The sequence below is a fragment of the Penicillium canariense genome (genome assembly GCF_028826845.1).
Source record: "Penicillium canariense strain IBT 26290 chromosome Unknown utg000001l_segment0_segment0, whole genome shotgun sequence".
NCBI classification, from domain to species: domain Eukaryota; kingdom Fungi; phylum Ascomycota; class Eurotiomycetes; order Eurotiales; family Aspergillaceae; genus Penicillium; species Penicillium canariense.
This window is the reverse complement of record NW_026622728.1, coordinates 2,641,512-2,667,110: the sequence shown is the minus strand read 5'-3', so window position 1 is coordinate 2,667,110 and position 25,599 is coordinate 2,641,512. Positions and strand designations below refer to the sequence as shown.

The window sequence follows — 25,599 nt, the reverse complement described above, 5'->3', positions numbered from 1 at the left end:
CCATTACCCCCCTTCTACCGAAATTAAATTAAGTGGATGATATATCACAAGTGTCTCCAGAATTATCTCCTTCATAACTATTGATTCAAATCTAAGCTGTCAAGGCTACCAAATTAAGAATGAAAAGAATGCCAACCAAAAAATATATCAGTATTACCAGCTGTGCGACCAACGGCAGGTCCCTGAAAGTAAACCAAGCACCCTTCAACACTATTAATTATAGGAATGCTTGTCTTATCTTTTCACCAAGAGCATCAACCTAAAAAGCATCATTAGCCTTGCTCCACCACAGAATCCCGTAATAGACTTACAAATGGCGCTCTCATCATAGTGAAGTGATTACCAGGGATGTGCGAGAGCCTGATGTTCGCCATCCCAACCATTGCTTCCCATAGTTGAGGACCCAAATCTTCCTTGTTTTCCAGCAGGAATTGGGCATGTCCATAGGGATAGGGGTCTGGCCGAGGGTCTGTTGGGTTCTTACAGACTCCATCTTCACACCAGATAACAAAGGTGCAGGGGGCCTTGAAAGGATCAATGGAACGAGCGTTGTAGGTTGAAAGCGCATTGATCGACGCCTGGAAATGGGGCAAGAGCCACACGGGAATCTTTGTCTCATCACCATCACCAAGAAGACCGAGTGTATTGAACCATCTGTGAAGAGATAGAGGGAGAGGTTCAATGGTCAAGGGGCAAGGGGAGTCTATCAGGATCAATCGATCAACTGATTCTCCTGCCCTAATGAGTTGCTGGGCGCCCTCATAAGCAATCACGCCACCAGCCGACCAGCCCTAAAAAAAAATCAGTCCTTGTGCTTTTAAGAGGAGAAAGTATTCAGCGAAGGGATGGACAGAAAGAGATCGGATATTTACCCCGACATTGTAAGGACCGTGAGGTTGGCGTCTTTGCATTTCTGCAATATAATACCGTGCCATGCCGGGAACGCCGCAGTCGAACTCTTCTGGGGTAGTCATGAAAGGTGAATTGAGACCGTAGACAACGATGTCGGATGACAAATCTGGGATACGGGCATATGAAGCTGCGGAGCCCCCACCATCTGGGAAGAGAAACAGCTTTGTCGTCGCAGTCTTTGGATTGCCCTGCAGTAGAAAGGAAGTGGATTTTCTATCAGGCAGCAGGGGTGGAAGTGTCAATGGCAGGACAGTGAGTTTTGACGCGACATCCTCTGGGTGCATCTTCTTGTCCTCCTGCCAAGCGCGATCTGGGATTTGGACATCATCGGAAGACAAAGGGGTACCGGCAAAGTCACTGGTCGCACTTGAAGAGTTATCATTCACATCCGATTCCGAAGCTGAAGATCGTGAGTTGTCATCATCCTCAGATGAGTCCTTCGGCTCGAGATTCCGTAGAAACTCTTTGAGAGCTCCAACAGTTGGTTGATCTATGAATAAGGACGAAGAGACTTCAAGCTCAAGCTCTTCCCGTATGCGAGAGCTGATCGCAAGCTGCATCAAGGAATCAACTCCGAGATCAGCAAAGCTGTTCGCATCGGCCAGTTCGCTCTGGTCGACCCCACATTCCTCGGCCACGATTGTCAGAACCTGAGAGACAATGGACAGACTTGGCCGCAGGTGTGTAGACTTTGAGAAGTTGGCGGCAGCTCCTTGCAAACTTGAGTCATTGAGGGGAACAGCACTGCTGTTGTGCTCGGGAACTGCCCGGTTCCCTTGATCAATAGCTGGACGAGATGAAACGGCTTTGGGCCGAGGTAGGACTTGATCAAGGACGGCTCTTGGAATACGCATGAATGTAACTCCTCCAAACAAAGCAATCACTGTGGAGTCTTCGAGGCAATAGACATCACCGGAGACATAGTTAGTGCCTGTATTTTCTACCATCCGGACGTATGTTTGGTAAGTTCTGCCGGCAACCAGAGGGCGTGCTAGACGAAGCGATTCCCAGCCATGAGAGACATAAACGTTCTTCTTCGCATCCTCATTGGTCTGAACATTGAGAACAAAGCCAGACAAATGTCCAATGCTGTCGATCCAATATGGCGGAACACCAAAAGTCTGGTCGGTGCTTGGCGTCTCCAGCACAACATCGGCAGTGGCTTCCCAAGTTCCGGGTTTCAAGAACACCTTTTTCATTCCTTGGAACGTCTTGCTGTAGTCAACGAAGGTTGAAAAGAGCTTGTATGCCATGTCCTGTCGGAGAACATGAACTTCATCCTCTTCCTCCGGGCCCCGGAGTGCTTTGATGCGAGCTTGGACCAGATAGCCGGTTCGTTTCCATTCTTCGATCCAGTCTGATCCTTCTCCAAACTCAACGGCAAATGTAGCATGATCTCCCTCTTGAGAGGAGATGGTAAACCCGATGCTTTGCTTGGCCTTGTCGGCCTCTGCAACAACCTTGATCGTGTGCTCGGTGGTATTCCGGCTAATGAGAGTCTTCGGAACAGCCATGTTGCGAACATTGATGCAAGGGGTGTGATCGACCAGAGAACCGGGGTACATCTTCTGGTACATATATTCGCCAATTGAGAAACCGATGTCTCCATAGAGTGATGAAGGGCAGAGAGCTATGGTGTTCACCAAGTGCCCAGACAAGACTAGGCTCAGGTCGGGACGGGAGATGTCGGTTTCGGCCACGAGGGTGTTGCCAGAGTCTGAGAACTGCTCTTTGACTAGGCGCTGGACTGAGGTTGTTGACAGTGGCGGTGGACCGTTTGATGTCACTGGAGCGTTGTCGCCCGCCCCCTTAGTCAAACACCAGTCGTTTGTGTAATCGATCCAATAATTTGACAAAGACCAGCTGTAAGAGGGAAGCTCCAGAAGCTCCTGCGAGTCTTCAAAGTCACGATGATACTCGGCCCAATTGATGTGTGCCCCTTTATTGTTCAGCAAGCTGGTCGCATGAGCCAGACTCTCCCAAGCTTTGGTCTTTCGTTGAAGTGACGAACACGAGGCGACCTTAGGACCAAGCATGGCTTTTACAAAGCCATTGCAGATGGGATGCGGCCCAATCTCCACAAAGACTGACTTTTCATCAATGATCTTGCTGGATATTGCTGTCTGAAGCGCCCCATGGAAGTTGACTGTTTCGCGGGCATGACGACATAGATAGTTCGAGTCGATATCACCTTGAGTCAAACTGCGCTTGAGTAATGGGGACAGAATTTCACATTTTGGCGTTCTGAATGTGATCTTTGAGCAAACTTGCGCGAAAGGAGCCAGGATTGGATCCACCTGGGAGCTGTGGAATGCATATGGCACTTTCAACCGAGTGACACGCCCATTCTGTTCTTGAATGAGGGACTGCACAGTCTCAATTTCAGCGGAAAGCCCACTCAGCACCATCTCGGTCGGACTGTTGACACATGCCGTCTCAAACTGATTTGATGAGGATGAGTCTTGCCAGGTGGAAATCTTCCCTTGAACAGCCAGCATGGCATGGCTTCCTGCGAGGCAGTGAGTTTCCAATAGCTGGGCCCGAGACCCCACTAGATAAATCGTATCACTGGCAGAGAGGACCCCAGAAGCAAACAGGGCCACGTATTCCCCCAGGCTATGTCCGATAACCACATCGGGCAGGATACCGAGCGATTTCCACACACGGGTCAATGCCATTTGGATCGAAACTTGCGCAAGCTGAAGAACTGTTGGAGGAATGCTTGTCAATTCCCGGTCGTCAGTTCCATCAACCAGAGCTCGAATGCTTGGGAAGCCGAAGGAGGTTGCAATGAAGTCAAACTCCTGAACACTCCTTTTGTACAACATGCAAGTTTTGAACAAATCTGCCCCCAGACCTGGATACATGGCGCCTTGGCCGGTGAAGGTGAATACAATTCGGGGTGCTGTGGGCACCGGCACAATTTCAGCTTCGGCGGCGCGCATCAAATCAGCTTTCGCAGTGGAAATGTCTGAGACGGCAGAAGAAAACCGATAACTGTGCTGGATACGGCGAGCTGTCGTAGTGTATGACAGGCTAGGCAGTGATATGTTTGGATTGTAGGTGAGATATTCAGTCAACCGCTTCATATTTGCTTTCAGCGACGATAGCGATCGCGCGGAAACTGCCACGACATGAACTGGTCGAGGATCTGACCCCTTCAGCTGTCTGGGGACGCCGTCTGCCATTACAATGGCAGTATTTCCGCCGGCTGCACTGAAGTTGTTCACAAAGATTTTGCGAGTTTGAGAGGGAAGGCGAGGCAAAGGAACTGGCCCCCGAGCGATGTACATATTCCGTGCGGCCAGGTCTGGGAAGCCTCGGTTGATCTCACGTTTGATGCCGATATGTGGCGGGATAAGGTTGTTTCGCATCATCAACAGAGCTTTGATGACTGCAGTGACACCCGAGGAGGCCTCACCATGGCCGATGTTGGCCTTGACGGAGCCCACATACATCTTCTGGTCGCTCGTCCGGGGACGGGCTGCGGGAGAGAAGATGTTGGAGACAGATCGCATCTCTGTGTCATCTCCTGCTTGAGTGCCGGTGCCATGCATTTCCACATAGGAGATATCCTTAGGCTCTATACCAGCCTGGGATAGCACTCTCCGGTAGAGAATTTCCTGAGTACCCGCGTGTGGATGGGTAATGGAGATCGCATCCGCTGAATGGTTGGTTGCGGTAGACAGGATCACTCCGAGAATATTGTCATGATCAGCCTCTGCATCTGCGACCCGCTTCAAGATTAACGATCCCACCGCATCTCCACGACAATATCCATCGGCATCATTGTCAAAAGTCTGACAGGGGCCGACCTTGGATAGGAATTGGCCCTTGCTGAGACCCGAAAAAATGTCGGGGTTGGTCATGATGTTCATGCCGCCGGCGATGGCAGTATCGCAATCATGCAGCCAGAGGGCGTTACATGCTGCATGGATGGCCGCCGTGCTTGAAGAGCATGCTGTGTCAACACTGAAGCTAGGTCCACTGAATCCGAAATGGTAATTGATGCGACCCTATCCAATTATCGAATAGACCAAAACGGTCGCCATAAATCAGTATCCGTTGTTATGCGCTCTAGGAAGAAGAATGTGTGAATAAGTGAGGGAGGAGTCGTACCGGTCCGAATGCTCTTACACCTCCAGTGATGAAATAGGTGTCAATATCCTGAGCCTCGTTGATCTCGCGCCAATCGTCACTTGTCTGTCCATAAAAGGTTCCGATACGGTCCAGCTGAGTGGCGGGTGTTCGATTAGGAACGTATCCAGCCATTTCAAGAGCCTCGTATGCCGTCATTAAAGCCAGACGTTGCATTGGATCCGTCTGGGTGGCCTCACGCGGCGACATATTGAAGAAACGGGGATCAAAAAGGCCGGCATTGTCGACAAAGCAACCAAAAGGGGTATGGCTTTTGTTTCTACCCTTCCCGGATGGATCATAGTAGGTTTGTGCGTCAAATCGATCGGATGGAACCTGCAACAATGAGTAGTCAGCCTTTGGGGGTGAACTGCAAAGCGTACGAATAGTGGTGACTTACTTCTCGGTGCATATCCATCCCGTCGTGGAGAACTCTCCAGAACTCGTCCAGGTCTTGTGCCCCCGGAAATCTCCCAGACATGCCCACGATTGCAATTCCACCTTTTTTGGTCGATGAGAATGAAGGAGGGCGAGATCCTAGACTCCTTTTCCAATTCAAGAGCGGTTGTACCCCTCCCAGATGCTGAGCCTGGAGCTCGACGAGCAGAGGATTTGCCTCATCGATTGGTCCTAGGGCGAGGATACTGTGCTCTTGCTGAGATCCCTCCAGCTCACCGTGCAGTGTGCTTCTCAAGGAAGAGAAATCCTGGCAACATCCGAGTATCTCTCTGACAGCCTGCTCATACAAGTCTGCCAAGGACTTTGCATCGTAGGGAGTTCCATCGTGCAATGAAAGCAAAGATTTCTGAGACGTAAATATCGAAGAATCGTTTCCATGTATGGTGTCCGGGTTGATTATTTCACCAACAACAGATTCGTTGTATAAGTGAGGAGCGTGGTATGGCCCGGAGATGCGAGTTGGAGATGTAGAGAGCCCTTTGCTTGAAACCCATCCTTCCAGCTGGCGTAGAATATCAGGAGAACCAGAAATCGTCGTGGCAGAGGGCCAAATGGAGCTGATGTAGGGTTTATTAAGCTCTGGCAGTCCCTGTTTAAAGATTAGCCATGTCTTTCTGTCATTTCTCGGTAATGTCCTTACCATCTGCTCTTCAATAAAGTTCTCAATCATTGACTTTGCTTCGCTGGCGTCCAACTCGTTAAATTGAAGGCCCCAAGAACTTGCAATTGCTCCCTGATCGATGGGGTCTAATCGATTTGCTAACGCGTCAACGTGCAACGCTAGTCGTAGTGTGATCTGAACAGCTTGTACAGCAATCTCCACGCCACTGACTCCGTGTGGGAGAATTGATGCTGTAGCCGCAGCGATGAGCCCACAAGAGACGGCAATGATCTTTGTGTTGTGTTGTGGTCTTTCTGCCTCGGTCTCAAGAAAGCTATAATGTGCATTTGTCAGTTGAATCGTTTCATATGCGGAACTCGACAGCCAAAAATAGATGGCCTTACGACAAGTAGTCCGCTAATTGCGCCACACAGAGGAACGTAGCCTCTACGACTGGATTTCTTTGTCCTTTCGCAATATAGTGATCAATAAACTCGGTCAAGTTGGAAAATGCCGGAAGAGTCTCGCGCTGGAGGGCTGGAAGTCCCGAAATGGTGCTTCTGAGCATACAGCTCACAGAGTCTAAAAAGCATGAGACCAAGGGTGACTTGGTTCGAACAAAGACAAGATCGTGCACATAGGCAGCGATCTCCCCATGGGTGGAGTCACCAAAGACTAGAACGTCCATGGCGAGCTTGGCAGGACGAGCAGTGTTGAAGCTGGGAAAGACTTGAAGGCCTGAACTGCTTCAAATACTTTACTTGAACCTTCAACACTTCAGTATTACTGCTCATGCCTTGCGTACAGACTAGCGGGACCTTATCTTCTTCTTGATCAGCTGAGTGTATTTATATATCGAACAGCATGGGATCGATCTCCGACCAATCTCGTATTCACCGAAAGCTCATGTGAAACATGACGACACGTATCGTTTACGGCATGATGCTGCCCACAATTTTGGTGTGTTATCTGAGTATGCGGGTCGGCGTGTCTTTGCAGTTGAAAAATACGTGTATACATACAGCAGGGATGTGATTCAACGAAAAGAGATTTATGTAAAACAATGCAGTCCTGTATATCCATTACCAATCCCGTGCCAATGCCTATCAATATTATGGCGGTCTGCCATACGGTATTTGTCATGACTTGAAAGCTGAAAGCAATATACAAGGATAGCCAGTTATAGGATATCTGCAAGAACGAGCTCGATCCCTAGATACACATGTCAGATGAACCCTTCCAGGAAAATGCTGAAAACCTCCGAAATGATGTTATCATAATGCAAAGTTGAAGCACGGATTGCCATTTACGGATGGTTTAAAAAGATAGATTGGCATCAGCAGCCGAGCTATGAAGCTAGCTACGTGACTGGCGCACCGGGATGTCTGGTCCACTCTTTCCTCTTTAGATATGCTTCTAAGCTTCCGTCATTTCCGAGGAGCTAGGCTTCGGGGTGCAATCCCTGTCACTTCCCGTCCCATGGGCCTTTGCCTTTGAGCGGCTTATGCTCAAAACAAGATAGACGATGGAGATACACAGCCCCATTCCAGCAAGACCGATGCCCAGATATTGTGCCCCGCGAATACTTTCAAGAACGCTATGACCTGAGGAGCTCAGATTGGACTCAACAGTTCCAGCAATTCCCAAGCCTATGGATATAGAATAGTTGACAACTGTATTCATCAAAGAAGCGGCAATGCCTTGATTCTGATGTGGCGTTGCAGCACTCAGCAGGATTGTGCCGGACGGATAGGACAGATCCTAAAAACCCAGAAAGTGAGACATTAGTTTTTTTTAGCTTCAATAGATGGGCTTGGGCTGCGATAATGTTCTCCACTGACCATTCCCCATGGCATGATGATGATCGATACAAAGGCCTGGGCCCAGTAGACTTGCTGCACCGGCGCCGTGGCGAACAAGACGGAGCCTAACAAGAACGAAAGCATCGACATGGGCATGATGTAGTATGGCTTGAGTCGTCCAATCAGGTAGGCAACCGAAAAAGCCGCAAGGATACCTGAGATGCCCACGGGGGTAAACTGTGCGACGACACTGAGCGGAGTATATCCGAGGATTCGTTCAGATACCTGCCATGCATAGAACAGCCAGATCCCAAAGCTAGCCCAGCCACATGAGATGCATGTCAGCACGAAGATGGTGTCTAAATTAAGAGTCTGTGTAGGCAAGACTGGATGAGAGCTCCGTGTTTCCAGCCAGGCAAAGAGGAGCAGGAACGCAAGCCCCACGATAAGGAGTGCATATGTGTATGGCGTGGACCAGCCCACAACTGCACCTTGATTCCATGCGAAATTCACGAGAATCAACCCTATGACCCCGCAGAAAGCACCAAAAAGGTCCATCTGCTCTAGGCCGGGTCTAGGTTGCATATCCGACGCCTGGGGTGGGATGACAATCAGGGCCAGCAAAGCAGCAGCAAAGCAGACGGCCCCGAGAACCCAATAGGCCCAAGGCCACCAGACAAGCTGGGCAAAGATGCTGGAAAAGAGACAGCCCAGAAGGTACCCGTTGGGGGCGGCAGCTGCAAATAGACTGAAAGAGATGTTCCTCTTCAGCCCCGGTGGAAACATATGCGCAAGGACAGCGAGGGAATTTGGGAGGAGCATAGCGGGCCCAATTCCTTGGAAAGCGCGGAAGATAATGAAAAGCACATTTCCGGAGTAAACACCAAAGCCACATGCTAGCGACCATAACCCGAACCAAACATAGCCAATGAGGATCATCAGTCGGTGGCCATAGGCATCTCCAAACCTCCCAGCAATCAAAATAAATGTTCCCACTGTCAGGCTGTATGCTGCCACGTACCAGCTCGATGCGGCCACACTGGCAGCTTTGAGGTCATGACTAATAATAAGGAGTGGTGCAATTGCCTGACCCAGGGCAGCCTGAGTCAGTAGGTGAGACAGACAGAGGAGAGCAACAGTGGCCCCAGTAGCCAAGTTGGACCGGGTGGGGGGGATTGTTGGGTGCGTCCAAGGCAGCCATTATCGATGGATTCAATGGAAACCAGAATAAGGGGTATTGAAACTGAGCGAGGGAGCGTGCTCGATGAGAAACCGGTGTAGAGGCAGAACTTGATAATGGAATATTACATTAGATTAGCTAAGGTTTGGTGGAAATATATATGTTTGCAGGAACTTGGAAGTACGTCCAAGACTACCCCTTGTCTGATGATAGTGGCGAAAAGGAAATAGTAACCGAGAGGAAAGAAATTTTTAACAAGGCTGCGATAGTGTGGTCATGGCCACCGGATCGCCTGAAGGGAGGAAATCCCGCATGAGGTCGCACATTTTCCTGTAAACGACAAATACTAGATGCATTGGAAACTCTCTTATCATAGGATCATCCAATTTTAGACACAGCGACTTAAGCCCATCTCCAGGTGATAGTAGTCAATATTCAGTCTATATATAGCCTGAGGGAGACTCCCCCGATACACATATATTTCGGTTAGAGATCATCAAGCTGGAAACCGCAATTATTTGTGCTCGAATTTTCTCCCCAATTTCAATATCACGATGACCGGAACACATCAGCCCCTGTCAGGAAAAGTTGCCCTTATTACAGGTGCGGCACGAGGCATCGGCAAAGGCATTGCTCTTGAACTGGCCGAAAGGGGAGCTGCGGTAGCCATCAACTATTCGCGTAGCTCAGCCCAGGCCATTGAACTCGTTCAGGAGATTGAGGCAACCAACGCTCGAGCCGCCTCATTTCAAGCAGACTTGAATAACCTCGATGATATCAATAAACTTTTTGCTGAGGTCATTGCTCATTTCGGTCGCCTTGATATTGTGGTATCCAACGCAGGCCAAGAGAAATTCCTTCCCCTGGCGGACACTACCCAGGCCGACTTCGAGGAAATTTTCAACCTCAATACCCGTGCTCAATTCTTCGTTGCCAAGAATGCTCTACAGCATCTCCAGCCCGGTGGACGCGTTGTCTTGATGTCGTCGATTGCTGCAGGCGTCGGAGTGGCTGGACATGCTTTGTATGCTGGAAGCAAGTCCGCCGTGGAGGGATTTACACGTTGCTTTGCAGCAGACTTTGGAAAAAAGAGCTGCACCGTCAACGCGATCGCACCCGCTGGAGTGAAGACTGACATGTGGGATGCAAATGCCTGGCGCTACGCTCCTGGGTGTGACCGCAGTTCCTCTCTCGAGGAAATTGAGGCAGCGCTGGCCAGTGGAAGTCCGTTAAAGCGATGCGGTGTTCCCAGGGATGTCGGTCGGATCGTGGCCTTCCTGGCTAGCCCCGAAAGCGAATGGATCAACGGTAAGCAAACTCTCTCCGGTAGAGATGCATAGGGGATTATAACACAGCTGACTCCTAATTTTGTTTGTTTTTTTCTCAGGCCAGATACTTCCCGTGAATGGTGGTGCCAATATTTGATCGCATAGGCGGATGCAAGGTCGCGACAAGGTTGCCTCGGGGGTCCAAGGAACTTGAGCAGGGATCTGTGAATGCATCTGAGCTGTCTGTTCGTCCCATGTGACTTAGCTATGCGTCGATCTGGCGTGCTAGAATATTACGCAGAAACCCTTGGGGCATACTTGATGTGTATATTTCAGCGTGCATACCGTAAAGTCTAGAGCCGTACAGAGCGGGCGCATTGCGTCTAAGCTTACGCCCCCCGCGCCGCCTCCCCTGAGTGTACTGTATTTAATTTCTTGGCTTGAGGCTTGGCTCGGGATGACAGCAGTGGAATTCAAATGCTCCTGCAGGGTCAAGATAACGCGAGCCAGAAACCCAGAATCTTGATCGAGGGGTGAGCACGGCCGCTGCAGCGAGCGCCATCTGCGTGGCGCTTTCAGATTTGGTGATCCCGTCTCGATCAACAGTCTAGCCAAACGCCACTAGTTGACCCCGATCCCCCACATCTCCCACCGGCTGGGTCTGGCATTTGGCGTCCACTCGAAAGTCAACGGCAGTCGGGTGGGGAGTCAAATACGAGGTTGACACCGGTCTGGTCGTCTTATTGGATGGATGGACTTTCCGATCCCATGCATCATATTCCCCTCCCGGTGGCTGCCCCTTGCCGAACAGTTCGTTGTACCGCATGATTGGCGTGATCCCCGAAGCACTCGTGTCTGTGCTTTTCTACCCCCACTCTACATGCTAGCTCTCTATGCAAGGCTGGCGACCATGCAAGGCTGGCTACCATGCATTTCCGTCCTGCTTACAGACGCGCTCTGAGGTTGGGATTTGGACCAGCTAGCTTGTACGGGCCGTCTCGGCTTACCCTGTCCGTCGTTTTTGTGTTTCAAAGGAAACGAGGAAGATAACGACAATGACAGGGACTTCCCTCGTTTTGTGTAGGGCATTGACGTCTTGGTCGATCCCGTAAAGCCGCCAACGAAGCACGCATGACGACTAGGTAGAATGGAGGGTTGTAGATGACGCGTCTAGCCTTTTGGACGGAGGAAGTATTCATCCAAGGCCTCTGTGGTTCATGGTGACTGGGGTTTTAAGAAGGTGGTTATCCTCTCTACCAACCATGATTTCTTTCCATTCTATTGAAAAAAAAAAAACAGATCAAGGCTGGATTTCCACCTTTTCTTCTTGTGCAAAAGCTCTACAACTTTGCCTTCTATCTTCCCACGGGCAAAAGACTAGCGTCACTAGGGTCGCCACTTCTGAGCCAGATAAGCCGCTAAGAGACATCATCTTCGGCATTTGTCTTCAATTTCCACTAGTTCACCGTTACTTGGTATGGTATTGGTGTCCGAGGCGAAAGACCACCACCTAGTGAGCTTGCTAAGACGCTTTTAGGTAGCCCAATGTGGAGAGGTGGAGCCGGTCCCTTCGGTACCGCATGGAGCGGGCTGAACTCGACAGGGCCTTGGACGACCGGACCCTGGACTTCCTGGTGGGGGCAGCCTCGCTGGCCAGGCGATTGTCCCAACGCGACGTGGACGGGCTGGACTTCGGGGGACTGGGAAACGGCACCACCCTGGACGAGTTGGTCGGCTTGCTCTTGCTCTACCACCGCCACCTCCACCGTCGTCATGACATCTAATGGCACGCCTGTGACGTCGTTAGATTATGCTGTTCGGGTGGTCAGTGCAACGGCCAGCGCTACAGCTACAGCTGCAGCTACAGAAACCTCATCGGGGGCTTCACCAAAGCCGAGACGAAGCTTGGGCGCCTTGGCAGTCCTGTTGCTATCAGTGATGGGTACAATGATCTAGAAATAATCTGCCGATTGCTACTACACAGCTGGCATGTGGTTTTGCGGCTGCGGTGCTTGGGGGGGAGGGGGGGCGTCCAGGACACGTTGCTGTGTTTCCAGCGCCGCGATTCACCGTTTTGGGTCAGATACAGGGATGATCTAGTTCGTTTCCAGAATGTCTCGGCCGGTCTGCATGTAGCTGCACACCTGAATTGATATTATGTATCCCAGCACCAAAAATCACCCTATACTTTCAACTATTACTATCCAAAGCGTTGAACGATCATCGCCAACAATTATCACCCTCCACCCTAAGCATGCAAAGGTACCGATTATGCACTATCAAAGACAGCCCAATGGCCCACCCAGCCGAGGTCGTGAAAATGGGGAAACTCAATGTTTGGGCTCCATCTGACCAGTCTTCGATCTCGACTTGCCAGGTTTTTTGCTCAGTTCCGACGCGAATGGATAGTTGCCGCAGAGCCGGAGCTGGTCCTCTGGGACTTCCATGTCTTTGAGACGGTCGGGAGCTTCGATAATGGTGGTGATCATTCCCTTGACGACGTGCCACTCGATATGGCAATGAAACAGCCAGACTCGTACAAAGCCGATCAGCCCAAACTATTCAGACACGAAGCAATATAGGCTGGGGTGAACTTATCTGGGTTAGTTGCTCGGAAGCGTATCACGAAATGCCCATGGCCTTGCACCATCAAAGTGTCGCGCTTAACGGGAGTTGCTGAAATGTTGGCGAAATAACCGTCAAAGTACCCTCCATTTGGAATTGTTCGTTGGAGACATTGAAACTGGTGGCCGTGTAAATGCCATGGATGAAGGTTACTGTGGTAGTCATTGAGCACGATCTCGACCACATCACCGTAGTTGACCACATAAGGATTGACCGCTCCATATGCGGACACATTATTTTCCGTGTGGTGAGAGTCCATCATCAATGCGCTATAGAGGGTCGGAGTTTGCTGCTCATAATAAGTATGGTTGTTGATCACAAATCGCGTCAGGCCGCCTTCTACCGCCGCCGAATTGAAATCCATAATGATCTGATGGTCAACAGGTTCAAGAAGCGGCTCGTGGTCGAAAGGCACAAACTCCAAATCATCAACAAAATCAAACTCATACTGAGGGGGAGCCGGAGGGAGAGGCTTCGTTTCGTCGTAAACTAGCCAAGCGGTCGCATTCGGATTGTAGCCCTCGGGAATGGTACGGTTCTCGTATATGAACATCATGTTGATGTCCATGATGGTCCAAAAGGCATAGTTCTTGCTGGTATCGTCCTTGGTACGAAGGAGGATGCTTGCGCGCTGACCCGTCGCGAGGCGGAGGTTGCGACTGCCGACTGGAAACGGGTCAATATATACTCCGTCGACCTCCACAACAGTCATCTCATGGTCATCAAACAAGAACGCGAAGCCTGGCCAGTTTCCGACAACAATGAGATGAATTAAATATGTTTTGCCAGGCTCGACGGGGAATGTTGTGTTGGTGGCATCGTTGACTAATGCCGAGTCAGGCAAAGGCTCCAGCCCGCCGGTTGCTGGATCGTTTTCGGATAGATAGCTCTGTATCAGTGGTGTCATCTCCTCATGATACCAGTCGGAGAGAAGTAGAGTGAATTCGTCGTCGTATTCAAAGGGGGCATCGGGATCGTGAACAATGAGCGCTCCTCGTAGCCCATCCGGATACTGGCCCATGCGATGAGAGTGATACCAATAAGTCCCGGTTTGATTGACCTGAAAGCTAGTCAGCACTCATGGAAATAAAGTATAAGCAAAGCGACTGGAAACATACGTCAACAACATAACGCATGGATCGGCCCGGGGGTATGGGACACTGAGTTACACCGGGTGCTCCATCCATGTACCCTGTCATATATTGATGGAGCCCATGCCAATGAATGCCTGTGTCCTGGTTCCCCAGATCATTATGAACATCTATGATGAGCCGGTCTCCAACATCGACATCGATCTGGGGGCAGGGCCATTGGTTGTTGATCCCGATTACCGAACGTTCGTATCCATCAGGGGCAGCAGTAACCCAAGTAACATGCCAATCATAGTAGACATCTTTGGCAGAGATAGACTCGAGTAGAAGGGTTGTCCACAATATCAATTGAAGAAGCATTTTGCTTTGCCAATTCGAGGACTGTTGAATCGGCTGCGTGCGCAGCAAAGAGGTCGGAGAAGAACAGGGAATGCTGCGGACAATGACGAGGAAAGAGAGAAGAAACACCAGCGCTGAGAGTAAAGGACATGAATCCTTCCAGGGTTAGCGAATCTAGGCGTAGGTTTTGTTTGCTCCCAAGCGAAAGCGACTTATCAGAAAATTACCAATGCTCATTTCTCGGACCTCAGCTATCCATAATCCTTATCCTAAAGCGCAGCTGACTGCTGCAAGAGACAGCACAAACAGGTGTGTCGATGAAGGATATTGTGAGGCTTCATAATTGCGTACGAACATGATGCCGATATGAGAATGTGAGACCTGCATAAAGAGCGGCTGACTTCACCAATTACAGATCGCCATCCCCTGCATGCATGATGCATGCGGCGTCCAGAGCTGAACACGAAGGTCTAGTCTTTATCTTGATGTTGGGGCCTAACTATTTTGAGGTGGAAAAAATAAACCTAGCATACACAGGTCCTATTCTCTTTTAAACCCTGTCTCCGACGATGTGCATGCCCCGCGCGCCTTACCCAAATCAGAATTTCCGCCCTCAGACCAAAACCACGAATCCGGACCGTGACGCACAACTGACTAGCGTGGGTCAACTCCCGAGCTTGCACATCGGTCAATGCGCCGCAGACAATAGAGGAAATATCTTCTCAAAGTCAAACTCGTTCCAATAGATTTCAGGACGCACTCCAGCAAGCTTCCAGACACCATTGAACTTCTTGTACCAATGTTTAACGATCGAATGGCCATGCCCTTTATATTCCACCGTGGTTAAATCAGAGTCTTTGTAACGCTGATGAGCTGCCCGAATTTGATGAGTCGCGATAATCTCGGAATCAGAGACCGACTCGTATTTTACAGCACCAATGAGATGCTGAGTGCGAACAAGTGGATCTCCGAGGAATTCGGGAGCGCTTGTCAATGAAATAAATGCCTCGGAGTCCATATCTGGAAAGCACTCGTGACCGACGATGCTGTAGTCCACCTGCCAGCTCATGGTCAGCCCTAGTGATGCATGACGTGTAGAAGAGCGGGTGCGCTATACCATCAAGGTCGGCGCGAGGATCTTGCGCAGTCTCTCCCAGTCCTTGTCTTGGATGAGTACGGTAGTCATGCAGCACTATCTGAGTGACTTGCCTTGTTGTCATAGCTATCAGCCCACTCGAAGACAAGACGGGAGACGGCAAGGTAGTCTACGTCAAATGTTAAAGTGATCTGTAGTGGTGGTGCTTGAGATAGGACTTCTACCTTGAAATTGAATGTTTTCCATGTTGAAGCAAGCGGCAAGGAGGAGTCAAATATTTCAGATGAGCATGCAAGTTCTTCGAAAAGAACAAGAAAACAAGCCCTTCAAATAGATATCTTTCTTATCAGGCAGCAGGGCAGGTGATGGTGTTGAACTGCATCAGCATGCAACCATACGTAATGACACGAAAAATAATGTAGGGACAAGGATGGTACCAGTAAGATGTGAGATACATCACCTGTCTAGCTACAGTATCTGAATTTGACCATTAAACGGCGGGTCATATTACCAAAATTGGACAGGGGGTAAAAATTACCAATACGATCTTACTACGTTTGTTATCCAAGGAAGAGGCTATTTTGGTCCAAAGCTGGAGGGAGTCGCTTCTCAGCCGTCGCTTCGGTGAACCTAATGGAACCTAGTTGCGAGATAAGTTCTAGGCCCAAATTTCCAAGGAAAGTAATATGTCTTTTCTTGGCACATAGAAGGTGCACGGTCAGTTAATTACGCCTTAGTGAGTTATTTGCTCATGAATATGTCTTAAATATGGACGGTATCCCTAGGCTCTGCTTTGATTTACTAAATTCCTTCTAAGGCTTGATCATGTGCAAGATGCTAGGCTTCTCTTCTATCCCTCTCTGGGGGCTTTTGGTCTTTCTTTTGACTATACCTCAAAGCGCACTCTGTACATCTACTACAGTCTCGACCATTTTTCAGTTCCCCAATATTGGATCTTGGATTGAAGGGATTGCTGTTCGAGAAAATGGAGACATCCTGATAACTCGCACGGACACTCCCGAGCTATGGTCAATTAACCCCTTGACCAAACAAGCCTCTTTGCTATACACATTTCCCAATGCCACCAGCACTGTTGGAATCACCGAGCTATCACCTGGCATCTACGCAGTGGGCGCCGGTATAGTTGACCTGGCCACAACGGTGGCAACTGCCGGCAGCTTTGTCATTTGGACTGTCGACTTACGATTCCTCACCCCTCGAGCGAGCGTTCTCAAAGCAATCCCCGAGGGCCAATCTTTGAGCGGAATGACTCTGTATGAAGGAGGTGGCCCGCCACTTCTTCTTATCGCGGACACCAAAAAGGGTGCAGTTTGGCGCCTGGATCCCAGAACTGGGGCTTACTCGGTTGCATTATCAGACTCAAGCATGCTCCCCGTGGAAGGGCTCCCTCCAATTGGAATCAATGGGATCAAGGTGTCAGGGCGCACTCTTTATTATACCAGCAGCACAAAGCAAGTATTCTGTCGTGTAGCACTAAACACCGACGGTTCCGCTGCAGGGCCCATTGAGGTTGTTGCTAGTGGCTTCTTCCAGGACGGGCTGGCACTGAAACCAGATGGAACGGCATATATTACAACTCATCCGCGAAATACAGTCCTTAAAGTCACTCCTAGTGGCGAGACGTCTGTCTTCGTGGGGAACTTGAATTCAACTGCTGTTGCTGGATCGACTGATGCACAATTTGGCTTTTATTGGGGGCAGGAGGTCCTATATGTCACAACAAACGGGGCTCTGAGTGCACCGGTCAACGGAACATTCACTGAACCGGCGAAGGTTGTTATGGTCACTATGTGCTAGTGCTCTGTACATCGCTTGTTAATTGTCTCTTTGAGTACCTATTGCTAATAACGCCATTTTCTTTCTGTTGGGATCGTGCTATGAATTACTCTCATTGACCTCATCATACTTGCCATTTTGTGGAATTACTTATAATTAATGTATGGTCCTCATGTGAGCATGATTTACAGAAACAAATCAAATTATCAGAAGCGAGAACCAGTTAACGTCTTCGTTCCATCCGACATGTCGACATCCAGGGAAAGATTATTTTGCAAGCCACGGATGCTTACATTTTACATGGAAATTTACTCCACATAGAGCCTTGCACTACATGATTTCACCCTGGTCGTGCCTAAATTCGTCTTCACCATCGCCTACCATTGCCGTCCTCTTCACCATTCTCTGCCCTCGTATTTGAACGGAATCCCGCTTGTTGCTTCACAAAGACTCCAAACAAATTCTACAATCTCCATCAACAGGCCATCCAGACGGACGAACGACTGATGTAATGACTTTAAGACTGACCCCGTTCCAGAGTGGGACTGCTCAAGTGAAGATTCAATGATGGTTTTGTTGATACAATATCCAATCTGGTTTCAGCGGCATTAATGAGTGTTGTTGAGCTTGCTTCTCCCCGCACTAGATTGATTGGGCGCCTCTCTTCTTGAAGGAGGTTGAATTCTGGTGCGTCTTGTCTGCCTGGTGCTATATTGGTAGTTTTGGCAGATTGTTCCTTTGATATTGTTTGCAGCATCATCATTCCTCGCAGCGTGCGCAAAAGTATTAATTTGAGATTCGGGAACCTCAGTTGAATCCGGTAATAACCTCGCAGGTTCGCGATGCTTTCTTCGGCAGTAGAAATCCTCCCTTGTCGTGTATCGAACGCAATATCGTATGTTTCACCGGGTAATTGCAGCACCACTGAAGCAGACGACGCTCTGCATTGACTGCTGGGGAGTTGTTATGAGATTCAGATCGTAGAAAATGGCCAACTTGGTTCTTCCAGCTCGTAGCGAGATCAAAGGATTGACTTTGATGGAATCGTCTGCACAGTACGTTAGGAGGCAGCTCCACCAGTAAAGTATCAATGTATTGCCCGGCACGAAGAAGCTTGGTGCCCTAGCTTAATAACGATTACTGCGCCCTAATGCATTTGTGCGAGCATGACAACGTCGCCGCTGCGATGGGGCATAGCCGGCACACAGTTCAAGTTTTATATCTTGAGAAAGACAAGGAACAGAAGAAGCTTCCATATTGAGTTAGTTGGAGGTATAATCATGACTGGATAGGGGGCATCAAGGATGGAAAATATCGATCATGGTATCTACCTGAAGGGAGGTTCTAATCTGAGGGCAGAAACTCATTGTCATGTTGTCACATCGTAATAGTGGCCCGGGCTCTGTTCGTCGTTGACTCCGGATACAAGCTGCTGTCCTGTCAAATCTCGTGGCGCAGCTGTGAAAACAAAGAGGGCTGTATGCATGAGGGGTGCTTCGAAGAAAGTTTCACCGCTAGGTGAGTTACTGCTGCTCAAGCAAGGGGGTGGGGGTCATAATAGGCTCGCTCTTACTAGTTCCGCGTAAGCTCGATGCATCGAGAGTTAGCGTTGTAAAACATGCAAGGATAGAGGAGGGAACAAATGCAGAAATGACTCACGACAGCGTAATAATAATAATCAACCAGTAAATTTAGGACTGTAATCCAGTGGGATTACGGGTTCTCTCGTGTCTATTCCATGCACCTTCCTGATATCATCACGACCTTTCATCTCGATGGTTAAGATATTTTAGTTGCTCGTGAATCTCTTCTTAGACAACGTAGTGGCTTTATTTCGAGCGCGTCGTGGGTGAAGCAAAGTAGACCGGAACCTGAGACAAGTAAGGCAATTCATTTGTATCAGGCACGGCCAATATGACCGATAGTGGCGATTCTAACACTATGTTCATGAGTAATCCAGTTTTCCATATGAAGAACATGGCTTGAGGCCATTGTTATTGGCTGCAAAGAATGGGGACGAGGCCGTTGTTACACTCCTGCTTACTGCTCAAGAAGATGCCTAATGTTCGTAAATCCACTACTCGAGGAGGGTGTTGATCTCAAGTGTGGAATATTATGGCCAAACAGCGCTGTTACATGCTGCAGGGAAGAGGCACGAGGGTGTTGTCTCTCTTCTGCTCGATAAGGACGCTGATCTCCAGTTAAACGATGACTATGGCCGGATGGCGCTCTCATGGGCTACACAGGATGGGAACCAGGCTATTGTCGCGCTGCTACTCGACAAGGATGCCGACCTTGTGTCAAAAGATAAGGGCTATGGTCAGATAGCGCTGTCATGAACAGCAGGGAACGGGTATACGGCCTTTGTCAATCTACTACTGCTCGAGTGTGGTGCTGGCCTAGAGCTAAGAGACGAGGAAGATGGCTCGACGCCACTGATATGGAATGGACACGGAGGATTGTCATCTGCTACTTGCGAAGGAAGCTGATGTGGAATCGAAAGACAATGATGGCCGCACGGCGCTCTCATGGGCCGCACAGAATGTGGGACCACGTTCAGCCGAAACGCTGAGTGGAACAGACTTGTGAAGAGATTAAATTTTCATGAAATACGTGGATTTCTCTGCTACTGGTAATATATTGACTGATGACCAACCTAAGCTTATTCACCACGTCCTTATCTAACTTGACCTATGATTTCCTGCAAGTTTCATTGGGGGTATATCCAGTTCGGCTCGCAGGAAACAGCGTATAGGGATTTGATTTCCTATTGTCGGGCGGGGGGTGGGAGCTCGCCGTCCAACGTTACGGGTGGAAAAGACAACCGTGTCTGGCGCCAGAGGCTCGGACTGATGCTTTAGGGACGGTGTGGGTGTCGTGCTTGTATATATGCTGAGGGGTTACCTCTAAGCACAGAGAGCCTGGATCGGGGTAGCGCAGGCCCCCATATTGGCCGTGTACAGAGCAAGCCCTTGGATTAATCAGCCGGAGACCATGATGTCCCCCCAGAATGGGGTCAAATTTGGTGCTGAACTTGCCCCAAAAGGCCTCCAATTTCCAGGAGCCCGTGACTTAAGGGGTAAGGGTTTCTCGGTTGCTCTCCAGAAAACATGAGAGCACTATATGTGGAAGTTCGGCACCTAAACACCCTGATACATATCCAGGCAATACATCATTCCGTAGAGCTGATAGCGGAGGGCCAAAGTTTAGGATTGGTCGATGGTAGTGAAATGACCAGTCGGTGAATGCTTGCGTTTGATGTCAGCGCAGGCGCGAGCCCGTACCGAGGAGCGGTTGAAATGGTGCAAATTGACGCCAGTAGCAGGCCGGCAACCACTGCGTCTCCTTCATACACTGCATCTGGTGCGGCGGAGAAGTACGCCCCCCGGATGGGTAAGGCCAGAAGTAAGAGAGGAAATCCAAGGCCACCAACACCAACCCAGGCAAGGGAGTCAGGGGAAGCGAAAGAAGCGTGACAATGAGGATAATAAAACCCTAAATGTGGCACAGGCGATACAATCCGCCCTGGGGAACAGCAGATAGTGGGTGGCCGCACACATTCTAAGAGACCATGCAGGGCTGGATCCTGGTCTGAAAGATATCAGACTTACCCCGGCCATGGCCATCCAGTAGGTCAAGATCCGGCGTTGCACTTTATTTCTGTGCCTGCCTTCTCCGGCACAGGAAGGGATATAATCGGGGAAGGAAGACGGGAACTCATTGCCACCTATTGTCGGAGAATAATTAGTGGTAACTTCACATCCCATTATACCTTCTGTTGAGCTTTTTGCGTATTTTGACAAAAGATTGATAAGTATAATAATGGATCCCGCCCAATTTGCACCTGAGGCCACTTATATGGGAGTGAGCAACTCGGAACATGCGGAATTGTGTCAAAAAGCTCTGACATCCTATACGTACGGACGAGATTACTCCAACACAGGGCTAGTGCAGTGGGAGGAAGCTTCTGACTTGGTCAGAAAATATCCATCTACCTTCCAAATACGTGAAATCTTGGACAGGTAGGACCGCGAACGACAACCATTGTCAATTTAATCCCGCTGCATCACCTCCCCACAAAAGCCACGCTCTACCATCATTCTTACTCGACACTCCTCTATACCCCGTCCATAACAGATCTCCAACATGCAGATCAGTATTGGTGATATATTATCAATTATTGACTAAACGGTGTGAGTCCAATTGTATACGGCATCGTCAACCTGAGCCTCTATGCATTCAGCAACGACAGTATTACGGCCATATAAGTTAATACACAATAATCTCATTCCTGAGTTTGAATTCCCCTTAGTTATCATATATAAATGACCACGGACATCAAGCTAAAGTGGAGGTCGGATTCAAAGATGATAGAATATGTCGACATATACCTCTACATAGGACGACGTCCGGCACCAGCCATGAGAGCCGCCATCATTCTCTGTACACCGGCTTTCTGTCGAATGGAATCTCATCGGGCTTAGTGAGACAGCTAAAGTCGTACTCCCCACCCTTCCCAGCAGCTTCAAGGGCCAGATATCCAGGCGCATAGCATTCGATGTCCTGTTCAAACTGTACACGGTCGCAGTATATCGTTTGTGCATACGGGATGCTATTTGGTTCGGCTACGTTTGGTTCGGCCGCCGATATTAGGATATCCACGATAGGTAGATCCATATCCATTCTATTCCCCCGTTCTGTTAGTATATAGACTAAAACATATAGTAAAATAGAAAGGGTGAAGTGTAAAATAAAACTCACGGCTGGTTTTGATGTCTTTTGCCGCCTGAACTCTCTCGTATACCCACGAAATCCCCTCTCTCCCATGGATATAGAGATTGTTCGCGAAACGGTACATATTAAAAGGGCGTAGGAAAACTGAATCCTTAATAGTCCCATCACTATTAAACTGAACCACCGTGAAACGACCAGTTTTCAAGCCCTCGTCATCCACTATCATGAAGTATCGTTCATATGGACGATAGAGCACCGTTCCAGTGCGGGTCATCTGGATAGTTGGAAAATGGGCATTCTCAAGACAATACCAAGAAAGAAAATCTTCAATGGAATAGGTATTTGTAGTAGCTGGGTTCAATGCTGCCGCCGTGGGAATCAGGATATCGAAGGGGAGACAGTGCCCCGATTCAATATCGTAACGATAAAAAAGAATAGCGAGCTTGGCCCATCGCGCCCGGTTTATCGGATGCGTCTCGTCAACCGGTGCTACGGAAATGACATGCCTCGTTTCACAAGGCTGTTGAGTATCAGATATATGCTCTAATACCTCAGGGGGTACGCAAGCCCATTGTCTGAAGCGCGGTTTTGGAACGACTATAATACCGTCAATTACGGTTCGAGGAAGACTTGGAGTGAATAGGGTATGTAGGTCTAACATCACGAACACCTTGCGACTCAGAAGCCCATTTTTGGACCAGGGCTCGTCGTTGGTGTAGCTCGTACTCATCGTCGTTGCTAATATTGGCGCGGCTACGTGTAAGCTTTCTTGGACGAAAAGTAGCCAGCCTTTGACTTCTTCCCTGACCTCGGCTCCAGACAGATCTGTTTTGGGATGCGGTCTGATCTCGCGAGGGATTCCCTCGGGCCAGTGGATTGTTGACATAAATCTTTCTGACTATATCTCCGAGGTTGAGAAAAAGGAGTTTGGAGAGAATTGGAGTGGTCAGATAAGTCCTGGAGGGGAGGGGCGAGCCAGTGGGGGTTTTTACGTACTGTGCTGTACTGTAGCTTAGGCGATATGTCACTGCTAATACGAGATAATACAGTGTATGTAAACTACACCGTGTAGACCTTGCAACATTTAGGTCTGGGTAAAGATCTTTCCATTAGGGTCCTTGGGTCTTTTGCTTCAACTGTTTTCTTCTTATGCAAAGTGGTATATCTCTCTAGTGTTTATTATCGGTAACAATATATTAGCGCTAAGGTCAAGAATAGTTGTACTTATAAAACCCCTGAAGCTAAGGTTAAGGTTATGTATGGATCCTTGTAACTCCCATACTTTCTAGCCTTTATCAATATTATTAGACTCCTTAGCTTGATTTCAAACACATACGACCATAGGGTGTGGAGAACAGGGCTTCCCGTCCGCTCAGCCGTACTTAAGCCACACGCCGGCCAGTTAGTAGTATGGTGGGTGACCACATGCGAATCCTGGCTGTTGTATGTTTTTTATTTTTATTATTTAGTTTGCTTTCTATCTTCCATGAAGTCTTCTTCACTCACGCCTACTTCGTATATTATTATTATTTATTCCGATCATAGTTGATGCTTACCTAGCACTATATCTTTTTAGTTTTCATTATCGATATATATATTTTAGCGCTAAGACCAAGAATCCCTCTACCTAAAAAAAGACTAAACTGAGGTTAAGTAAGATATGGATCCTGTCACACAAAATTGGGCCATAATGCCGCTAGACTGAGATGGCCCTCGGCCCCACGTGGCATGCAAAAGTACCATAGGGGAGGGAACACATGCAGACATGACTCGCGACGGCCTAACAATAATTGACCATCAACGAGTAACGCACTTCCGTTCACGCCGCTCACCCGCATACGCCGGCCACCCAGCCTCCGCAGAACGCACCAAGGAGTGATCCAGCAAGGAGTGATATGTAGGATAGTCTGACCATACTGGAGGAAAATTAATATGGCGTAGCACTCAATACTGCGCTCATGGTACCGTTCAAGACCGTGAACCAGGATAACTTGATGCCGTAGAGGAAGCCAGCCCAGTCGATGGATGGGAAGTAAAAGAATATCATCAGTGGTCGGTACATCATGAAAAACATTTGCTTGACAGATGGCCGGCCCTGAAGGCTTCGGAAGATCTTCAGCTTACTGAGATATGACTGCGATGGCAATGGTGACGGAATGACTTGTGTCGAAGTCTGGACCGTGAGATAATTCTTTGTCGCAGGCGTTGTCTCGTCAATCTTCTCCTTTAACAATGTCTCCTTATTTGAGTCGTCGGACGTATTGTCGTCCACGTAAACTCCTTCGACAATTGTGCGGAAGTATAAAGTCTCCTCAAACCCGAAGAAGATGATGATAGTCGAAACCGCAAGTGGGATCACGCAAAACCAGATTACTGCGCGCCAGCCAAGAGAGTTTAGTGATGAACTCAGCGATCAGAGGTGAAAGGGCATTGGTCCCAAATGCCAACATGGCGTAGATACTATGAGTATATCAGCATCGAGCATGTGCAATAGAATGAGAGGGGCCCAGGCGATACCAATCCAATATAGAAACCTCTCTCGTGAGCAAAGAAGATATCAGGGATCGAAATCTCAGGAAGCGCCTCGCACGGCACAGCGAAGAGACCTAGCAAGATCTAGTAGGCGTAACACTCGCTCGCCGAGGAATACGCGGTGCAAATAGTTGGTCCTAGCGCAGACAAATGGGAGAGGATATAGACTCGTCGGCGACCAAAGACTAGAGCGATAGGTACCTAGACCAGACATTCCCAACTAAGCAAAAGAAACAGCAAGCCAATGCCAATATTGAGCTCAGAAATTGAGATACTGGTTTCTTCTGAGATTTGAATAAGAACTAAGTACTAAACTATCGTGGCGATGCCGATTCCCAAGATATAGACATATGCTATCAATATAGCCCTCTACTTTCGCCACGGCTTCTAGTTCAGCGGATGTGGCGGGTCAGAGCTCGGTTTGGTTCAACACACTGTTATCTTGGTCGTTGTCGACGAGATAGATCGTTCCCGGTACGACATCAAAATGCAAGGTCGACGTTCTGAGGATAATAGACAAGAGATATTGTGCGGCAATGAGAAGCGAGGCTTGGTTTGATCCGAGGTAGCGATTTGGTTTACCATTCAGCTATGGCTCATCCAGGCTTTAAGTAGCTGCCTTCTCTGCCCAACATCAGTTCTTTCATATTTATTTGCTGAATCAGCACGACTCCAACAACTCATGGAGGCATCCCTTCTCTTTGCAATTGCGAATACGGCTGATTCCATTGCCTCTGATGATGGGATGTTCGAGTTGTTATCGTTCACTAGCGGCGTCTGACGATAGCCAAAGGCCGGCAGCTTTCCGAAAATGGGTCTCTTCCGAGAGAAAGAGAGGTGCGGAAATCCATGAAAGGCATTTTCAAGGTAAAAGTAAAAAGAGAGAACAAGTAACAAAGGAATTCACCAGATTACATAAAGGTATGCTACGAGGATCGTGTCTACCCTTGAGTTGGCTCCTTGATACGGGACAAATCAGAAAGTCAGCAAGAATACATATTGACCTAGCCTTCCTTACCTTCTCAA

General features: G+C 48.9%; 8 protein-coding genes across 8 annotated transcripts, besides 2 other annotated features; 3 read left to right on the top strand and 5 right to left on the bottom strand.

Annotated features, from left to right (window-relative positions):
• Window positions 1–272: 272 nt before the first annotated feature.
• Window positions 273–6,797, bottom strand: N7482_000927 (type I polyketide synthase; the record flags this gene model as incomplete). The annotated part of the gene is made up of 5 exons (XM_056683052.1): window positions 273–791; window positions 873–4,928; window positions 5,032–5,385; window positions 5,450–6,443; window positions 6,514–6,797. The coding sequence occupies 5 exons, from the start codon at window positions 6,795–6,797 to the stop codon at window positions 273–275; spliced, it is 6,207 nt and encodes a 2,068-aa protein (XP_056546658.1).
• Window positions 6,798–7,525: 728 nt separating this feature from the next.
• N7482_000926 (MFS transporter) lies at window positions 7,526–9,112 on the bottom strand (the record flags this gene model as incomplete). The annotated part of the gene is made up of 3 exons (XM_056683051.1): window positions 7,526–7,870; window positions 7,951–9,012; window positions 9,074–9,112. 3 exons carry the CDS (start codon window positions 9,110–9,112, stop codon window positions 7,526–7,528), a joined length of 1,446 nt encoding a protein of 481 aa, XP_056546657.1.
• A 533-nt stretch (window positions 9,113–9,645) lies between these two features.
• Window positions 9,646–10,516, top strand: N7482_000925 (uncharacterized protein; the record flags this gene model as incomplete). The annotated part of the gene is made up of 2 exons (XM_056683050.1): window positions 9,646–10,399; window positions 10,479–10,516. The coding sequence occupies 2 exons, from the start codon at window positions 9,646–9,648 to the stop codon at window positions 10,514–10,516; spliced, it is 792 nt and encodes a 263-aa protein (XP_056546656.1).
• Window positions 10,517–11,939: 1,423 nt separating this feature from the next.
• N7482_000924 (uncharacterized protein) lies at window positions 11,940–12,143 on the top strand (the record flags this gene model as incomplete). Its single annotated transcript, XM_056683049.1, has 1 exon — window positions 11,940–12,143. One exon carries the CDS (start codon window positions 11,940–11,942, stop codon window positions 12,141–12,143), a length of 204 nt encoding a protein of 67 aa, XP_056546655.1.
• Window positions 12,144–12,689: 546 nt separating this feature from the next.
• abr1 (multicopper oxidase abr1) lies at window positions 12,690–14,435 on the bottom strand (the record flags this gene model as incomplete). Its single annotated transcript, XM_056683048.1, has 3 exons — window positions 12,690–12,917; window positions 12,986–14,044; window positions 14,103–14,435. 3 exons carry the CDS (start codon window positions 14,433–14,435, stop codon window positions 12,690–12,692), a joined length of 1,620 nt encoding a protein of 539 aa, XP_056546654.1.
• A 667-nt stretch (window positions 14,436–15,102) lies between these two features.
• On the bottom strand, window positions 15,103–15,734 carry N7482_000922 (Scytalone dehydratase; the record flags this gene model as incomplete). Its single annotated transcript, XM_056683047.1, has 3 exons — window positions 15,103–15,471; window positions 15,532–15,573; window positions 15,657–15,734. Coding segments are annotated over 3 exons (489 nt in total), but the record flags the coding sequence as incomplete, so codon positions are not given.
• A 610-nt stretch (window positions 15,735–16,344) lies between these two features.
• On the top strand, window positions 16,345–17,328 carry N7482_000921 (SMP-30/gluconolactonase/LRE family protein; the record flags this gene model as incomplete). The annotated part of the gene is made up of 1 exon (XM_056683046.1): window positions 16,345–17,328. One exon carries the CDS (start codon window positions 16,345–16,347, stop codon window positions 17,326–17,328), a length of 984 nt encoding a protein of 327 aa, XP_056546652.1.
• A 5,937-nt stretch (window positions 17,329–23,265) lies between these two features.
• Window positions 23,266–23,479: a sequence feature (Protein overlapping with rRNA (N7482_000920, KAJ5175043.1) was converted to a misc_feature.).
• Window positions 23,480–23,873: 394 nt separating this feature from the next.
• Window positions 23,874–23,956: a sequence feature (Protein overlapping with rRNA (N7482_000920, KAJ5175043.1) was converted to a misc_feature.).
• A 12-nt stretch (window positions 23,957–23,968) lies between these two features.
• On the bottom strand, window positions 23,969–24,787 carry N7482_000919 (uncharacterized protein; the record flags this gene model as incomplete). Its single annotated transcript, XM_056683044.1, is given in 4 exon segments — window positions 23,969–24,414; window positions 24,576–24,647; window positions 24,672–24,758; window positions 24,775–24,787. The coding sequence occupies 4 exon segments, from the start codon at window positions 24,785–24,787 to the stop codon at window positions 23,969–23,971; spliced, it is 618 nt and encodes a 205-aa protein (XP_056546650.1).
• Between the last annotated feature and the right edge of the window lie 812 nt (window positions 24,788–25,599).